Source organism: Acipenser ruthenus, chromosome 12 (genome assembly GCF_902713425.1).
Source record: "Acipenser ruthenus chromosome 12, fAciRut3.2 maternal haplotype, whole genome shotgun sequence".
Lineage (NCBI taxonomy): Eukaryota > Metazoa > Chordata > Actinopteri > Acipenseriformes > Acipenseridae > Acipenser > Acipenser ruthenus.
This window is the reverse complement of record NC_081200.1, coordinates 18,139,397-18,156,933: the sequence shown is the minus strand read 5'-3', so window position 1 is coordinate 18,156,933 and position 17,537 is coordinate 18,139,397. Positions and strand designations below refer to the sequence as shown.

Here is a 17,537-nt window from a genome sequence, read left to right as displayed (position 1 = left end):
TTTTGTCATTTACACGAGTAAACAAGATTTACCCTATCCCTCTCTGTCTGTTTTTTTCAGCCACAAACCTGATTTAGGCCTACATGAGTAATCCTCGCAAACGTGCACACGCATCGCCATTTCACGTGTAAATTGCCCCGCATGGAAACCCCAATATTGATGCTGCAAAAAAACATTTGTGGGGTAACTAACTAGAAGCATGCTGTGAACCATGTTGAATTCAAACTTTTTAAAAACAAGTTTCAGGATGTGATGAAAAACTAAAACAAAACAAGAATCGGAAACCAAATAATATGAAAGATGCGGATGATAAGATTTATTTAATTTTGCACACCCTCTGTATTCTACCTTAAAACATGCTACATGCACTGTTTCCTTGCTAGTTCTGTACCATTGTAACATTTTAAAAAATTGTAACTGTTGAAGAGCAAATTAAGAAAAAAAAAGTGTCCAAGGAGTAGAAACAAAACTTCACAGCTTTATTCACAATATTAAAACTTCAAATACAACACAGCTTCAACAAAATACTGACATTTAGTTAACTTTGGTCTCTCGAGTTGTATTAGTCGTAGTAATAGTAGTAGGTTACAACCCAGGGTTTCATAAATCAGTATTTAAATTGGGGGCTATCTGCAGTACAGTAGGGTACCTAATGTAGGAATGTCAGAGAGGCAGTCTGCCTGTCTCGAAAAGGTGTGAGATCCAGTACAGAATAAGTGTGCAAACTTTATATATGCCACCTAGCATATATTTTGTTCAACCACCTTACAGTATTTGAAATACTGTCTTTTACAGGTGTCTCCCAATGTCATGTCTTTCAAAACGTTTACACCTGTTGCCGACAAATGTGTTCATTTCGTTCTGAATGTTGTACTGATTTTAATAGTTTTGTTTGTTTTCTGACAAAGATTTGAACATGATATCCGTTTCGTGAATCTCTTTCAATCGTAGTACAGAAATATCAATTGAGTGCATTAAATCTCTGCTGTCTGTTCACCACTCCGATCAGATGGGTAATGTCTTGCGGGAGACCGTGCGCTTGATAGCGGAGGCTACCATTCCACCAAGAAACCGGATCCCAGTGCTTCCTCCAGGGATCAAGGAGATAATGTATCCGGCGATCGCTGCTATCTGCAGGGCAGCGCCGAGGGCGGTGAGGACGGTGCTGTGGAGGCTGAGGGCAGCGTACAGGGTGCCCGTTAGAGCAGTGAGGTACAGGGCGGCACCCGGGGATGGGGTAGCTAACAACTTACTGGGTCCCCGCAGTATCGCAGCACCAACCAGGGCGAACACAGAACCCAGCGACCACAGCAGAGCGAACTTGCGGGCCTTCAAAAGCAGCAACGGCGCGTAGAGAGCAGACAGCCCGAAACAAAGAACCGACATCGCAACGCAGATTCCAAAGCCAAGCAGTCTTTGCGAACGGCTCATACCGGGAAGACACGAGTCTGGTTCACTAGACCACGGCCAGGAAACACCGGGGGTTGATCCTGATCCAGAAAACGGACTCGACCATCGGCCGAACCAAGTTCCACTCCCTGAACTCGGAGACTCGGTATCTCCAATATCGATGGTGCTCGAAGCCGATGATGACCCAGCTTTACCCCCGCTTTTCGACTGAGCCAGGTACTCCTGCAACTGTCTGTTTATATCAGCCATCTTATTGTGAAACTGAAAGTTCTCATCAGACCCTCCTCATATGGACGCGCATAAACAGGAAACGGGTTCCACTTCCAAATACCGTATTATCTCACTTATAAACGCTTCTTTTTTCAGCTTAAGGCTGGTCACATGCGCTTATATTTGCACATACAGTAGGCACATGGTATAAATTCACATTGCGATAATCACTGTGGAAATAATTAGTTTTTAAAGCATTAGGAAATTGAGATTAAATTAATATTTCTTAAATATTTTTATGTTTAAACCCCCATTGTTAATAATAATAATAATAATAATCTATTAGCTTATGTTAGCCACGTAGTTAATTTATTGTGTAGCCTATGCTTTACATTTTTGTTTCTTGAAATCAGTATTACTTTTCCAGTTCACAAACCACTTTATATATTTTCCAGATACTTTTCAACTGTCTTGCCTTGTCAGCGTTGATTACTCTGAACATTATTATTATTATTATTATTATTATTATTATTATTATTATTATTATTATTATTATTATTATTATTGTTATTGTTATTTATTTATTTCTTAGTAGACGCCCTTATCCAGCGCGACTTACAATTGCAATTCAACAGCTGAGGGGGGGGGGGGGGGGAGAGAATCGCTCTAAAAAATATATACAGTATTTTCCTCTGGTCCCCCCTGCCGTGACGTCTCCGTTCAGCAGCTTTCAGGAACCAACTCCCCCACAACACCACGCAAGATACATTTTAAAACGTATTCTCATCATGGAAACTAAATTAATTGAGAACCCGTAACGTTTTCCACAACAACTTTGGAAACCTATTAATGACTTTGATTTTGACCGCTTGCACACACAGCTGCTTATGATGCCTGGATCTCTGATGCCAGTGGCTAATAGATTACTTCCAGAAGTTCACAAACTGCTCCGCTTGTATTACACAATACAGGTGACCACAGCAACAGCAGAAATATGCTTTTCATCACTTTGCCGCATATATATATGTGTGTGTGTGCGCGTGTGTTTGTGTATATCCATAAGGAAACCCTCGCCCTGACAGATACCTAAACTGCATCGGAATTTGCACAGAGAAATACAGACAGAATTTCTTTGGAAAGTGTTTTCGCTTTCATTCTATTGTATTCCAAATAGCCATGTTAAGTATTGTATTGAGTAACCTATCTAAGATATTATTTAAATTTCCAATTTAAAATATTTGTCGTTATATTATATACAATCTTCACTAGGTAAGTTATTTATTGCTGCCCTGCCATAATGCGTCTTTATTTTAGGCAATGCAATTTAAGGTAGTCTGGCTTCAAAACGCTAAAATTAAAGATTGGTCATTTAAAAAAAAAATACATGTACAATATTTTTGGTTAAATATGGTACTTGTTTAACCAAAAAAAGACACACACTTCAAGTGGCGCTCCGCAGCCTTTGATTACATTTACGATAATTTAAAAATATCCAAGCAAGTAAATTAATAGGAACAGGTCAGGGATTTCTCCATTGTACAGCAGGTCTGACAGTCTGTTGTGGAATGAACAGAGTGAAGTTCCATTCAGATATTTCCTTTGCTTTTCTCCATATTTATTTATTTATTTATTTATTTTATAAATGTCTTAAATTGAGCAGATATCTTCTGAATTGAGACAACTACTTCTAGCCCCAAGTCTAAGCATGTTATTATTCAGTGTATGGTGCAGCTTTCCAGCCACATGTCAGCTCACCCCAGCTCCCAGCCCCCTGAACTTATTCATTATCAGCTCCAAATTCAGAGCCTTGTCAATATAATACAGTGGCAGAGATTTCTATCTGTTGCATGTTTCCAAATAAGCCATTTAGTGTTTCTGTATGATTTCTAAAAAGAACCTACATTTGTATATATTTAGGTATTTATGAAGACATTTTCTTGTCATAAATACAAATGGATTGGAGTTTGCTATAAACATGAGTTGTACCTTATTAAAAGCAGTACAGTGAGAAGACATCCACAATCTGATGCAGTTTATTTATTGAATTGAATTCCTGTCTCTCACTACAGTATGTCTCATTATTTCTGTTTCCCCTTCAAAAGTTGGATGACACCCCCCTCTAAACTTCTGTTTTGATTTTCAACTAAAACTATGCACAGTTGTTCATTCAGTGATCAATCATCATACCATGACATTGGAAGGATTTAATTCCAAAGCAATATTGAAAACATGTAGAGTTGATTAGATTCCAGGGTACTGTGTTAGAGAAGACTGTGGCAGGGTGAAAGCCCTGCTGGTGTAAATAGTGTGGGGGGGAATGTAAGGTTGGCAGGGATGGGGTTAAATCTATCCCTGCCAACAATAACCGGTGTGTCCATTACCCTATTAGGTAATTGAGTGTATAAAAGGTGACAAAGCGTTTGTGAAGGAGTTTATGGTGTTTGACCTGTATTTTGACAAACCTGTAGTGAAGGGGACTGTTTAGTCTTTTATTTGAATCTTTATTTTGGCTCAGTTTCCCTGTGGTGTCTACATAATAAACGTGCGCTTTGCTTTTTAAACTGCAGCATCTGTCTCTAAGTCTCTAATTCCTGCCAATAACAGCTTGGGCCGTGACGCTATCCTGCCACAAATACTTCAAAAAAAATTATCTTCTTTGATGGGTTTTGTAGGTTCCCTTTAAGACATTGATGGTAAGGTCTGAAGCTTTGTGAAAAATGGTGTGAATTTGATGGAAATGTAATCTATGGAACTATTAGGTACTGAATAAGTGCTTTGTGGTATACTCTACAAACTATCTGTACTCTGGCCTACCAAAAAAATAACTAAACCTGTGCTTGTTTGTGGTACTGAGACGGTCCATTTTCTGCCTGTTTTAATATAAACTCGGACAGCATGCTTATGAAATATCCAGCTAAGACATGATGGTTTGTTTTCAAGCATATGCAGATTTTGTAAAGGCAGCCTGACAAGTGTAGTGCTACCCAGAAATGTATCGATTTATGAACTACGGGATGGGATATTTGTTCTTCCTTTTACCCCCCAAAAATGGGTTTCTGCCAAGACTATAAATGCAGAAATTCAATTTTGGGGTAATTGTTAGTAAATGAAAAATGTTTAGTTGTTTGTTAAAATAATTTGCTCATATTTCTATTCTGGAAAACTAAGACATTTAGTAAGCAAAGGGTCTCGGTGGGTGTAAAATTGTCACTACGAGCCATGCTTTTGATGTTAGCTTGGCCAAGGTTTGTAAACATACACATACAGATAGTGTACGTACTGTACAGTGCTAGACTAACAAGCCCAATCTATAATGATCCTTTAGTCTCATTGGTGCCTTGTTCTGAAATCCTTTTCAGAATCTCCTCTTCTAATCTACCAACTAGTTGTCTGACTCATGATCTGGAAGCAGGGGCTGAAATTGTGCAAGACAGAAGGGGAGAAAACTGGGAACCTGGTGTATCTGAGTGGAGAGCGAACAAAACCAGGTCATTCATTGAGTCTTACACTCCCACGCACAGTCTGGCTCAACAATGCACTAACAAACACTGTCTAATGAATTTAACATACAGTTCAAAGATGAACGTCATACCATTCAACTAAAGAGAAAGCTCTGTAGTCGAGAGGCAAGTACAGGTCTTATGCGGATATCCATATTATTAACTCATCAACTGCTAGGAGATTCATTACACTGACAACACAAAAGAGAACAACACACTCTCTTCAACAATATCACACTGTAGTGTGTCTCTGCTTTTCTCACACTGTAGTGTGTCTCTGCTTTTCTTAATTCAATAAACTTTATTAACATTTAGGGATTATAACATTTTACCAGTATGTATTGACATCATAGATCTCACATTTTCCCATATGAAAGAGGTACTCTTTTCCATGCTGCACTTCCTGTTGAAATAAATGCATCTGACACATTTTGCTTCTCGGAGTTTGACCATTCGGTTAATTTAATTTTTTACAATGATTCTTCCTGAGCGCATTTTTTTTAAATATATATTTCTCTAGAAAAAAAATTCTGAAGAAAACTAAACAGCCTAAATGTTTATTGTCTTTAAATGACCTCAAAACTCCTAGACGCTATACACATTGGGTCTCATTTGAGTACCAAGCACGACTTACTTCCGTCATGCGACATCACAAAGTTCTCCAGAAGTACAGCATTGATGTATCTGCAAGCTGCATTTGAAAAATGTTATTAGCATATATTGGGTAAGATTTACTGGAATTATTTTGCTACAATTTAAGATTATATTCATCGACACTGGTCGGATTACAGTATTACAGTACGGATTACACGACAGTTAAATTACCGCTCTTCCCCCAGGCACCATACTCTCTCACAGATCACCCCCTTTCTATTCATTAGTGGTGCAGATGTTCCCCAAAATGAGCGCCTGCTCTCTTCCAAGGGGATCACTCTTATAGTCAATGCTATGCTGGCTCACGTCACCCCAGTGTACCGCGGGGTTCAGTCGCTCAGGGTGCCTGTCTCAAACCTCCCTCACACAAGGCTGAGTGATCACTTGGAGAGCGTGGTGCACTGCATTCACACCAGTCGTGGCAGCTGCACACTGGTGCACTGCGCAGCAAAGATGAGCCACTAGCCTGCCCTCATCATGGCATACATCATGAAGTACCAGGGGGTCACCCTGCACGACGTACACTCCTGGGTCAAAGGTCGGTGCCACCACATCCGGCCCAACACTGGATTCTGGAGGCAGCTGCTGGACTACAAGAGGAGGCTGTTCGGCAAGAACACCATCAAGATGGAATCCACTCCCCTAGGGGTCCTGCCAGAGACCAAGACATAGGAGAATAGCCAGAGATACTGCCTGAACTGGTGAGATTCAAGAAGGATATACAAGGGGTTGCAGAAAGACAATGATGTAGCCGGGCCGTGTTGTATGTGACAGATTCATTTTAAGACAGAAGATCGGACTGACCTGGTTAACAAACTAACCAACAGTGCATGTTTCACAATGAAAAGTCTCAAAACTATTTGTAAGCCACGCTGGAGCTTTCCACCATATTCACAAAGCATTAACCACTGTGCTAAGCACCAGGTTTGTTCTGAAAATAAAACAAAACACTGATGTTAAAATGCTTCAAATAAAATAACTCAACAGTTTCTTAAGCACACATAAATTGATTCTTGGTAATTCTGTAAGATTAGCAGTTTGCTTTTCATTTTTACTAAATAAACGGTGGTAAATGCTTTGAGTATGGCATTATAATGGTTAAAGAATGGTCACTTATCTTTCCAGAATCATTTCCACATCTTTCAAATCGGTCTTGTCCTGGCAGTCCACATCCTTGTCTTGGCAAAATACTTTTGACAAAAATTTTATTACAAATAAACTAAACAAAATATATGTCCATAATACTACATTTGTTTCATTGTGTATAAGAAAAACAAATAGTTTTTGACTTGTAACATAATATTTTAAAATGTAGAAACAATGAATGGGGGGTCTGGAGAGCATGGCCGCTTATTAACCTTTGGCCAGTAAAACTGTGCGCTAATATGAATATGGGCAGAAAGTTGAGACTGGGTGCAATATCGAGAATATGTTTTTGAGATTCTGGTGACAGGAGCTGTAGACACTAGGGTTAACTTGTACAGTACCTTGCAGTCAATGTGTTGTAGATAAACAGTGTTTAAACTCCACACACAACTGAACCAGGAACCTACCGAGTTAGCAGTAATGCAAGTATGGTTACCATAATGTGATTCCACTATATATTGTAGACCAAAAATAAAACTAAGATACTGTTTTATTCTATTTATAAATCATTTTCTTGTAACGTTATGTATCACATGAAATAACTTTAAAAATAAACATGTTTCAGTGTTGAAGCTGTAAGGCTCTTGTTACACGAGTCAATGCGCTGGCAACATAAATTGTAGCAACGTGTTGCCTGTGACGTCACCGCGCGGGATTTGACCTGTTACACGATATAACTAACAGTTAACTCGCATTCGATACAAATTGCCTTTAATCCAAGCAATATCCAATCATATTTAAGAACTACGTCACGTGGTTCTGGTTTTCAGGTCATATACTTACAAATACCAAGCATCAGTACAACTATTTAGTATTACTGTCATCTTTAAATAATTGAACAACTAATAATTCTAATAATAAAGGAGTAATGTTTACAGAACAAAAGCAAATAAGCCAAATATGTAAAACTCAATTTAACATACAGTACTACACGTAGATAAAAATGAACGATAATTCTTAATTTCTTTAAATGCTGTAAAATACCTACTGTTATATGCTGTTTCCGTGCCATTAACGCCTAGAATCACACTGACTTCAGAGAGTTTTGCCTCTCGTTTTTCTCTTCTAAAATATTGTTCATCCCTCGGATCCCAGAGGAATTTGTGCTCTAAACAGTTCAATTAGAATAATTAAATCCACCTTCATTATATATATATATATATATATATATATATATATATATATATATATATATATATATATATATATATATATATAAAATGTCATAATAAAAGAAACAGCCTTTTATGGTTATATTATCACAGTGCTGCGGAGTAACGGTTTAAAAAAAGATAACAAAATAACATAATATGGACATCAGTTTAGCAGAGTTAGAGTAGCTACATTTTTATTTCCCTATTATTATTATTATTATTATTATTATTATTATTATTATTATTATTATTATTGCTGTCTTTTATACAAAGGTATTTTAAATATTAAGAAGGGGAGACCTGAACAAAGGTGCAGTTCAGGCGTAGTTAACGATAGTTGGACAAAGATTTTAAGTAGTTTTAAAAACTTGTTAAAAGTAACTCTCCCAGCATTGGTTGTTAACAAAATAGTCCACTACCAAAATAACGATGTGTTGACCAACCTTCATAAAACTCCAGGAGAAGTATGTCTTTCTCCTGAGTCCAGGTAATTGCGACTTTCATTTCCATTTCAACTGTTGTTTTCACTGTAGCAGACAGAATCACGTGACACACACCAGTGCTCTGACTGGATATTGCCTGGAACCTGTTGCTTGGAGTAGGATTGCTGTCCACTTAAGCAATCGCGTTGCCACGCAGTTGCCAGAACGTTGACAATACGTTGTCAGGGCTGTTACACAGGGCAATCCTCACAGGATTTGGTCGCAGGCGATAAAAGTTGCTAGTAAATTGACTCGTGTAACAAGGGCTTAACATGATTTGGAATGTTTGTAACCATTCAGAAACCACAGTGCGAGGTTTTCTTAATTATGAGAATTTTAAATTTAGGTGTATATTGGAAAAAAACCTGTACCCTGATACTGTTGGATTATTAAGAATCCCCCTTGATGGCCTCAACCACTTACAGTATTTTAGGGGTAATTCCCTGAGATAACCAAGGTAGGTGATTGAAGCAATCCAGGGTGCTGTAAAATGCTCTATTAAAATCTGTCTGTGGCTTATCAGGTTATAGGTTGATCAAACTAACCCCTAAGACTAGTATCTATATTTGATTTTTTAAATTGTATTAAACATTTTATAAGGTTTTCAACTGCCCCTCACCTCCTAAATCTAAGAATTTTGAAGAAATCAAAAGCACATCAGCAGCTGAACGAAACACTATTTCTTTGACCTGCAAATCCAGTCAATGGAATGTTGTCCACAGACTCCTTTTGTGTTTCCTCCCCTCACTGGGGTTTCAGCTGAAACTGCAGAGGTTCTTCACGGGACCGGTCCATCCTTATAAACTTTTATATAAAAACAGACTGCTTCTCTCAACAGAGTTCGTATTGACCAGGCCCTACTACAGGCACAAGTTTCCACTGAGCAAGCCGAGATGCTTGGTTGATGTTCAGAACTCAGAAACCGCGTTATCCTGCCTATCTTCAACAGAAGCAGCTCTAATACTGGAAGCTCCTCTTGGTCTGAATGTCATCCAGGATTTGCTGGAGCTCCTCGTCTTCAAAGCGGCCTTCCAGACTGTAAGGAGAAAATCCGGGTTAGCGGAGGAGATACGACTGGAGAAGAGTTTCAAGGACAAACTCCATCCGTCTGTATATCACAATTACATTATTGCATATATCTGGAAAATCGCCCATCAAATTACCATGAAACGTGGTTATTCTTATTGTCTACCAGTCTGTACATACTGTTGGTTCTCAAGATATAGCTAGGGTGCAGACACACATATGCACAGGCACTAATCGATTATTATTAGTGATCATTCGTTTAGTGTGGATTATTTGCACGAAGACACTAGACAATTGCATTATTGTAGTAAAGAGGTGTACTGCTACTGAGATGTGTGCAAGGGGGGGGTTAACTTAATTAAACGGAGTACCAGAAAGTTACTTTAAAATTATAAAAACAAAATGAAAAAAGTGTGTTTGAAACAGAAAAATCTACTAATTAATGGGGGTTCACATGACTTAAGATAATCGTGATTATCCAGATATCCATCCCCCACAAGGGGCCTGGGGAACCGAATCCTTAAAGGTTCTCACTGACCTGGGAACGAGAGCCTTGGCCTCCTCAGCTGCCTCTGGGCACAGATTAGCCAAACTGGCCAACTCAAACTTGTGAAGCTTCTTCTGGAGCAGGAGACTGAAGGGAGGGAGAGACTGCAGGGTAATAACTGACTGGCAGAACCATTCAGGTTACCCCAACTGATTACACCTGGTTTACAATGGATGTGCATTCCACCCATAACTTTAAGCACATTCAGTACTGCTAAAAAGAAACTGCCAGTCAGGTGGAAGCAATTGACATGATTGTACTTTCGTAGAGCATTTCTGCATCCATTAAATGTAATTTTAATATTTCTGCAGCTCTTTCAACATTTCCAAGAAGATCACTTAAACTTAAATAAAAGACAACATCCATAAATCTATGCCTAAGTATAACACCAAAATTTCACAGAAGATAGCTTTTTCTAACAGGAATTAAAAACAAACTTTCTTTTATAGTGTGAACTGGCCGTCAAAGACAAATATATTTAGTTAAACTAATCTCGTCCCATAAAGTTGCACTAGATATGATTTTTAAGGATACAAAAATAAGTGACAGGAAAATGAAATAACTAGTAGTAGAGATCTAGTTTATATTCTTGCATATGCTGCTGCCCCCTTAAAAGAAGGAGAAAATGGTACTAAAAAATGCTGCTGCACAGTATTTGACCAACTTGTGATCCAACTGCTTTTCAATAGGGTTCTGGACCTTGGTTATTTTGGATTTTCTACCTAGTTTCAGGTTATTTTGTGAAACAAATTACATTTAAGAAACTGCAGAGATTTAGGCAAGAACACCTCAATGAACACACTCTGCTCTTCTGCTGTTTTGGAATGAAAGGTTAGTAAATGGGCACAGCGGTGTCGGTGCGAGACAGACCTCCGGACGCTGGCGATGGTCTCCCTGTTCTTGAAGCGGCTGAAGCGAGCCGTGTAGTTGAGGGTCTTCATAAAGACCTCAGACAGCTCCTGCTCATCCTCTGCGCTCTCGTTCTGCTGCTTGCGATGCTCCAGTAGCATGTGCACCTCCGAGTTCAGCAGCGTCTCTGCGTTCTCAAACTCTGGGAAGAGAGAGACCTCGCCTGTTAGCAACGCTGCACCAGGGATTTAGATCTAGTGATAGAAACAAGGATCCTATCTCCTTTTAATAACAGGGCTTGACCAAGCCTGTCCCTGTCTAGAGCACATAAACAGACTGTATATTCACTTTGAATCGAGTGGAACCCATGTATCCTTCACAGCACTTTAGATTCACTCCCCGTGCAGCAGGTTTTAGAATCCCCCTGACAACATCTAAAGCTCGAGTGCACCAAAAATTCCAGGTGGGGTAAAAACCTGTTGCACAGGGTGTGAATCTACAGGAAAAAACAAAGTCTGGAAAACAAAACTATCAACAAGTTGTATACCCCTTTAATGTGCCAATAAATGTCCTTCTGAACTAGAGATATTAATGGTAAAAAAAAAAAGTTTAAGTAGAGACTTTCAGTTCAGTGGTTCAATCTAAAACTATTAGTTTGGCCAAAGTAATAATGTTTCTGAAGTGAAAACACTGTTTACACTAATAAGTGTTAAACTACCCTATTAATATCAGGCAGTCTACATGGAGGAATACACAGAGAAGTGCAGTAATAGCATGATAGTGTAGCTTGCTCGGTGGTAGGGGTCATGACTGGTAGGTGACACAATCAAATATGAAGACATAAGCCCGATACCAGCTCCTGCAAGAGAGCTGGCACTTTTGTACAGAGTGGGAGGTCCCGGGTTCGTGTCCCACCTCCGCCTATGACAAACCTATGCGGTCAGGCACAATATGGTACAGCTAATATTTATAAGTGCTAAATACGCATACCGCCGCATTATATTTGTCATCTTAATTCTCAAACGTCTGAACTATGCTAGTAAATGTTCTTGTTGAAACAATCCTGTGTTAAGTAATCTAAAGCGCATGGACGTTTGACCGTTTGTTTACTGGAGCCTACTCCGCAACCTGCTTTATTTAACATCAGGCTACTTTCTGCGTAACATGACAAACCGTGTTTTACCATGTCAAGTCTTAAGGTTTACCCTTGTATCTCACGGTTTTTCACAAATTTGAGGGTCTCACGTAAGTGCATTGGATTCTTACGGTTTTTGTTGTCTACCCGATTTCAGTCTGTTAAAGGGCTATGCACACATTTGCGAGCGAGCGAATAAAACACAATTAAAACTGTTGATTTAAATGAAGTAATGCACACCGCAAGCGAAGCGAGCCAGTATAGAAACACCTTTGTTTTATTTCTAATCGCGTTCCCGTCGCAATGGACCAATCAAAAGCTGGATGAGAATGTAATTATTAAAGTCTAACAATATAATGCTCTTTATAATGCCAGTGTCAGTGGTTATAAAGACAATAAAAATGACGCCATATGGCAAGAAATAGCACAATTGAAAATTGATGGTATGTCTATCGCTCTTTATTTCACCTTAATTTTAGTCAAGCGACAGGGAGCGCCACACTGGTTTCGTATTTCTGTAAAATTACGCTTCTTTGTTTTAATAATGTTGACCAATATAATAACAATCACATCCACACAATAACTGATAATATTTTATTAAAACTGAAAATCAATAAAAGTATATTATATTAAACTCATTTTCTCAGTATTTACAATTAAATATGTTGATCTGTATTCTTTTTGAACAATTGACATGTTACACCAGATCACATATAAACATTCACTGTTATATCCTTTTGTGTGTGTGGTGTACCGTGTACCCATACTCTCTTTTATTTATTTTATTTTGTCTACACAAAAGGAGTAAAAGCAGACAGTATTTTCTTTTCATGACTAGGTAGTCGTTTTTTATATGTACTCATGCTGTATTCGTGTCGTTCACTTCGCTCCCTGTGTACATAGCCCTTGTCAGTTGTGGGAGGTATGACACAGGCCCGGTTTTTGGGACGGAACCGCATAACAGTCTCGCGTTTTGATTGGTCCATGTCTGTCACATGAATATGTCGTCACACGAGTGGAAAAGCGTGCAGTCATTTTTAACATTGTGATCAGATAGAGAGAGTGATCTGCTTTCCACAACCTTACCATTAAAGTATAACGTGGTATTACACTGTACTGATATAACAAACTATGAGGAATTACTTTATATAAATTATCATGTTATGCACGAATGTAAGAATTGGCTTTCTGTGGTGGTGTACTTTTTTCTTTCAAGTATATATCTATAATCGTTTTTGCGATATATTTTAATATAAAACATATACGCTATTGAAGTTTTGTTACAGGATACATTAGTTTATCTCTAATGTAATCACAGTTTTACATATAGATTGCCCCTGTTTTCATTTACGTCCCAAATTCTGGGCCGCTTTGCTTTTCAGATAATGTCCCAAATTCTGGGCCGCTTTGGTTTTTAGATAACGTCCCAAATTCTGGGCCGCCTTGGTTTTTAGATAACATCCCAAATTCTGGGCCGCCTTGGTTTTTAGATAACGTCCCAAATTCTGGGCAGCCTTGGTTTTTAGATAACATCCCAAATTCTGGGCCGCTTTGCATTTCCGAATTCAGCCCAGTTTTGGGGAATCAGCTGACAGCCGAGTTTCTAAGTCATGCATGCACAGTTTACCATAAACTGGATCGTGAATTCATTTGAGAGTAACCCTTAGTACATTAATCAGAGTTCATGTATTTTTTACTCTCCCCAGAAATCTTTTTTTTTTTTTTTTTAATGAAAAAAACAAAAATGTAAATGTTAAAAAACGTATTTCTTATTACATGAAGAAACTACATTGCACTGAAATAGATACATGAAAATTAATTTAAGCAGTCGTTTTCCTTTATTAAAGGCTAATATTAAAACACATTTTTGGGAAGGAACATGGTATTCCGAAAAAAGGACATCTCGTTTTCTTATGTAACGTCCATCAATATATTGTTGTGTTTCAGGTTCTTTTTGGACAGAAATGAGACTGCAACTGTGAGTAGATGAAGGCCGTTTATTTTGACAATAATTAAATAATCACAAAATAAAATCATAAAGTGAGGGAAAGGAGACTGGGAGTCGAAAGTGAAAATAAATGATTGTAGTAATTTTTCTTTTACCCTACCCTTCCCAGTCTTTTCCCCGCCCCTCTTGTGCGCAAAACCTGAACTCCAATTCCCCTCCACACACGTGTACCACCATGCAACCCTGGCACGCACACACCACCATGCAACCCCTGCACGCATACACCCACCATCCAACCCCTGCACGCATACACCCACCATGCAACCCCTGCACGCACACACCACCATGCAACCCCTGCACGCATACACCCACTGTAGCAATTCTTTGCAAAATATATTTTCGGGTATTCAGCCCCATTCATGTCTATGGCAGTGTTATAAAACACATTTTCAGGCATATCTCTCGAACCCGAGCACGTAGAACCACCATTCAAAGTGATATAGACTCAAGGGAGCACCCCAAACCACCCCCTAAAAAGGTGTGGTGGTTCACCCAAAAACTCATGTCATGACGAAAAAATTCACTTTGCCAACCCATCCTGGCATTTGAACCATGAAAATGGTGACTCATTGTGCGGGGCCCCATGGGGCCCCAACGCAAAAAAAAAAAATCAAGTTCCTAACCCTAACAGAACCCGAGATACGCCCTGTCAAAAATGTCCAAAAACTACCCTTTTCGGGTTCATATCTCCATGACCCCGGGGCCTAGAAACCGGGTTGAACTTCCTAGGGTCATGTCTGGGGGTCCTCTTTCACAGGGAGCCACCCGTTTTCAAATGCTACATTTTCAACAAATTTTCACATTTTCAGCATGATGGCATGTCAAGGTTGCATTTCCAATAGCTTTTGAGCTCCAGGTAGGCAAAAAAAGTCTAAACTGGTGTCCTTTCTAGCTGGGGACACGTCACTTGGAGGGATCGACAGGGGCCCCTGAGTTTGTTGGCCCAGGGGTCGTGGAGATACGGGTACGATAAGAGACCACCCCCTTCCCTATGGCAAATCCCATTATAAAAACACCATCGGGGTAAGGCTCAGCTAATGGCGGTCGTGGATCTTACGAACTCGAAGGAACCCATTTTCTTTAGCTAAGATTGTTGTGCATCTAAAAAGAGTACAGAAGCACCAATTTAAGTCCATTCCAAGTGTTTTGTGATCACAGTATCAGAGTGTATCGGAGCATAGTTTTGCACCAAAAGCGAGCAGAGGCGAAAAAAAGCACTATATACCCTATTCTTTAAAATATCACTTTGCAGTGCAAATTTGAGGAACGCAACCACTTAGCAACTTGCAAATTGGTACTGCAATTTAAAGGCCTGTAGTGTCAGACTGGTAGTCCCTAACTGATTCAAGTGTTTTTGGAATGATTCTTGCAAAGACTGATTTATAAGAAAAAAGAGAGATTGACAAACAGCATTTTGCTTTATATGCAGAAACGGGCAACTACAAGAGGGTGTCAAACAAGCTGTGAATGTCCCAGGAGGCTACAGAGTACCTCTGAGTATGAATCCAGATGCTCGCAGTACCTGTTCTTAGATGTCCGAAACCACTGTATTGCTGTATAACTGTATACCCTATAAATATCACTTTTTATTGTGTATTTGAGGAACACAACCAATTACAAACTTCATTTGAATTGCTGTGCTATCAGAATATCAGTGTATAACTTTGCTGTGTATTGCAGTGTATGCTGGGCATCAGATTATTCTCCATTTTATTGTAACTGAGGTACCGTTCAGTTGAGCGAAAATTGTAAAGAGGTACTCGAGCTGAAACCTCCAGATAGAAGGGGTACAGTTTCAAAAAAAGGTTGAAAACCCCTGACCTACAGTATAAATGATCAGGAATAGATAAGGGAAATGCTGACTAATACAATACAATAGGATTTATTTGGAGTTGTTGAAGGGCACTGGTCTCTCAAACCCAGAAGTTCTGATAAACCCCTATGCCTCATTATATATTGATGGACATTACATAAGCAAATGAGATGACCTTTTTTTTTTTTTGGTATACCATGTTCCTAAATGTTTTCTGAGGAGAGTAAAAAATACATTAACTTTGATTCATGTACTCTTAAATGAATTAACGGTCCAGTTTATGGTAAACTGTGCATGCATGACTTAGAAACTCGGCTGTTAGCTAAGCAGAATATCTCAAAAACTGGCCTGAATTCGAAAATGCAGAATTCGGAACGTTATCTGAAAACCAGAGCAGCCCAGAAATTGGGATGTTATCAAAGCGGCCCAGAATTTGGGACGTTATCTAAAAACCAAAGCGGCCCAGAATTTGGGACGTTATCTAAAAACCAAAGCGGCCCAGAATTTGGGATGTTATCTGCAAACCAAATCGGCCCAGAATTTGGGACATTATCTGAAAAGTAAAGCGGCCCAGAATTTGCGACGTAAATGAAAACAGGGGCAGTCTATATGTAAAACTGTGATTACATTAGAGATAAACTAATATATCCTGTAACAAAACTGCAATAGCGTATATGTTTTATATTAAAATATATCGCAAAAACGATTATAGATATATGCTACTTGAAAGAAAAAAGTACACCACCACAGAAAGCCAATTCTTACATTCGTGCATAACATGATAATTTATATAAAGTAATTCCTCATAGTTTGTAATATCAGTACAGTGTAATACCACATTATATTTTAATGGTAAGGTTGTGGAAAGCAGATCACTCTATCTGATCCAATGTTAAAAATGCCTGCACGCTTTTCCACTCGTGTGACGACATATTCATGTAACAGACATGGACCAATCAAAACGCGAGACTGTTATGCGGTTCCATCCCAAAAACCGGGCCGGTGTCATACCTCAGTTGTGGCGTAGTGTCAGCCATGTGCAAAAATCTCGATCCACATTACCTGAGTCGGGGTCCCACTGTTGTGACCCCTAGGGGCTGATATGGGATGGGATGTACATTTTAATTTGCTGCACTTATTGCAGTACTGTATTTGCCAAAATAGTAAAGCTTGAATCAATTACATTCTGGTATCCTTAGTTTTTGCATTCAGTAACACTATGGTTAACAATCATAAGCGCTGGGGGACACGGCTACCTTTTGGAAAGAGAAGCTGGGATGCGTCTTCCTCCACATCGCCGACTTGCCCGACGTTGGTGCTGCCTCCAGCCGCCATCCTGGAACTCCGACCGAGGGAGAAGTTCAACCCCAAAAACACAAATGTAGGCCTACTTGTTCAAATTGCGTTATTTCACTTCACTCTTCTATACAATACACGTTCAACAAGCGCTCACCCGGAACCACAAACACTAATACAAAACAAATGTGAGCGAAAAGGAGATAACACGTGCAGAGTTATCGCAGGAAAATTCTACAGCACCCCCACTCGAGTGGATGTCACAATTGAATATTAAACTCGCAATATCTCAACAACTGGGTATTAT

At 39.1% G+C, this 17,537-nt stretch overlaps 2 protein-coding genes and 1 pseudogene across 3 annotated transcripts; 1 reads left to right on the top strand and 2 right to left on the bottom strand.

Annotated features, from left to right (window-relative positions):
• Window positions 1-458: 458 nt before the first annotated feature.
• LOC117416576 (vesicle transport protein SFT2C-like) lies at window positions 459-1,821 on the bottom strand. Its single transcript, XM_034027760.3, has one exon. The coding sequence runs from the start codon at window positions 1,657-1,659 to the stop codon at window positions 1,006-1,008; it is 654 nt and encodes a 217-aa protein (XP_033883651.1). The 5' UTR covers window positions 1,660-1,821; the 3' UTR covers window positions 459-1,005.
• Window positions 1,822-5,017: 3,196 nt separating this feature from the next.
• LOC117416757 (dual specificity protein phosphatase 18-like) lies at window positions 5,018-6,446 on the top strand (annotated as a pseudogene).
• Window positions 6,447-6,535: 89 nt separating this feature from the next.
• LOC117416578 (DNA-directed RNA polymerase II subunit RPB4-like) lies at window positions 6,536-17,468 on the bottom strand. Of its 2 annotated transcripts, XM_059034658.1 has the most exons (6): window positions 17,191-17,468; window positions 11,000-11,180; window positions 10,121-10,216; window positions 8,518-9,592; window positions 7,909-8,028; window positions 6,536-6,964 (listed from the first exon to the last, which is right to left on the bottom strand). In XM_059034658.1, the coding sequence occupies exons 1-4, from the start codon at window positions 17,267-17,269 to the stop codon at window positions 9,514-9,516; spliced, it is 435 nt and encodes a 144-aa protein (XP_058890641.1). In that variant the 5' UTR covers window positions 17,270-17,468; the 3' UTR covers window positions 6,536-6,964; window positions 7,909-8,028; window positions 8,518-9,513. The 2 variants fall into 2 exon arrangements, with proteins under 2 accessions (XP_058890641.1, XP_058890639.1); XM_059034656.1 differs by having other exon boundaries at window positions 6,963-8,028.
• Between the last annotated feature and the right edge of the window lie 69 nt (window positions 17,469-17,537).

What these genes read in the sequence shown, in the direction of transcription:
- LOC117416576 (XM_034027760.3), bottom strand. Translation starts at nt 1,659, where the DNA reads ATGGCTGATATAAACAGACAGTTGCAGGAGTACCTGGCTCAGTCGAAA.
- LOC117416578 (XM_059034658.1), bottom strand. Translation starts at nt 17,269, where the DNA reads ATGGCGGCTGGAGGCAGCACCAACGTCGGGCAAGTCGGCGATGTGGAG. An exon ending in ACCATCGCCAGCGTCCGGAG is followed by an intron (nt 10,217 to 10,999) that starts GTCTGTCTCGCA and finishes CCCTCCCTTCAG; the next exon opens with TCTCCTGCTCCAGAAGAAGC. An exon ending in GCCAAGGCTCTCGTTCCCAG is followed by an intron (nt 9,593 to 10,120) that starts GTCAGTGAGAAC and finishes TTCTCCTTACAG; the next exon opens with TCTGGAAGGCCGCTTTGAAG.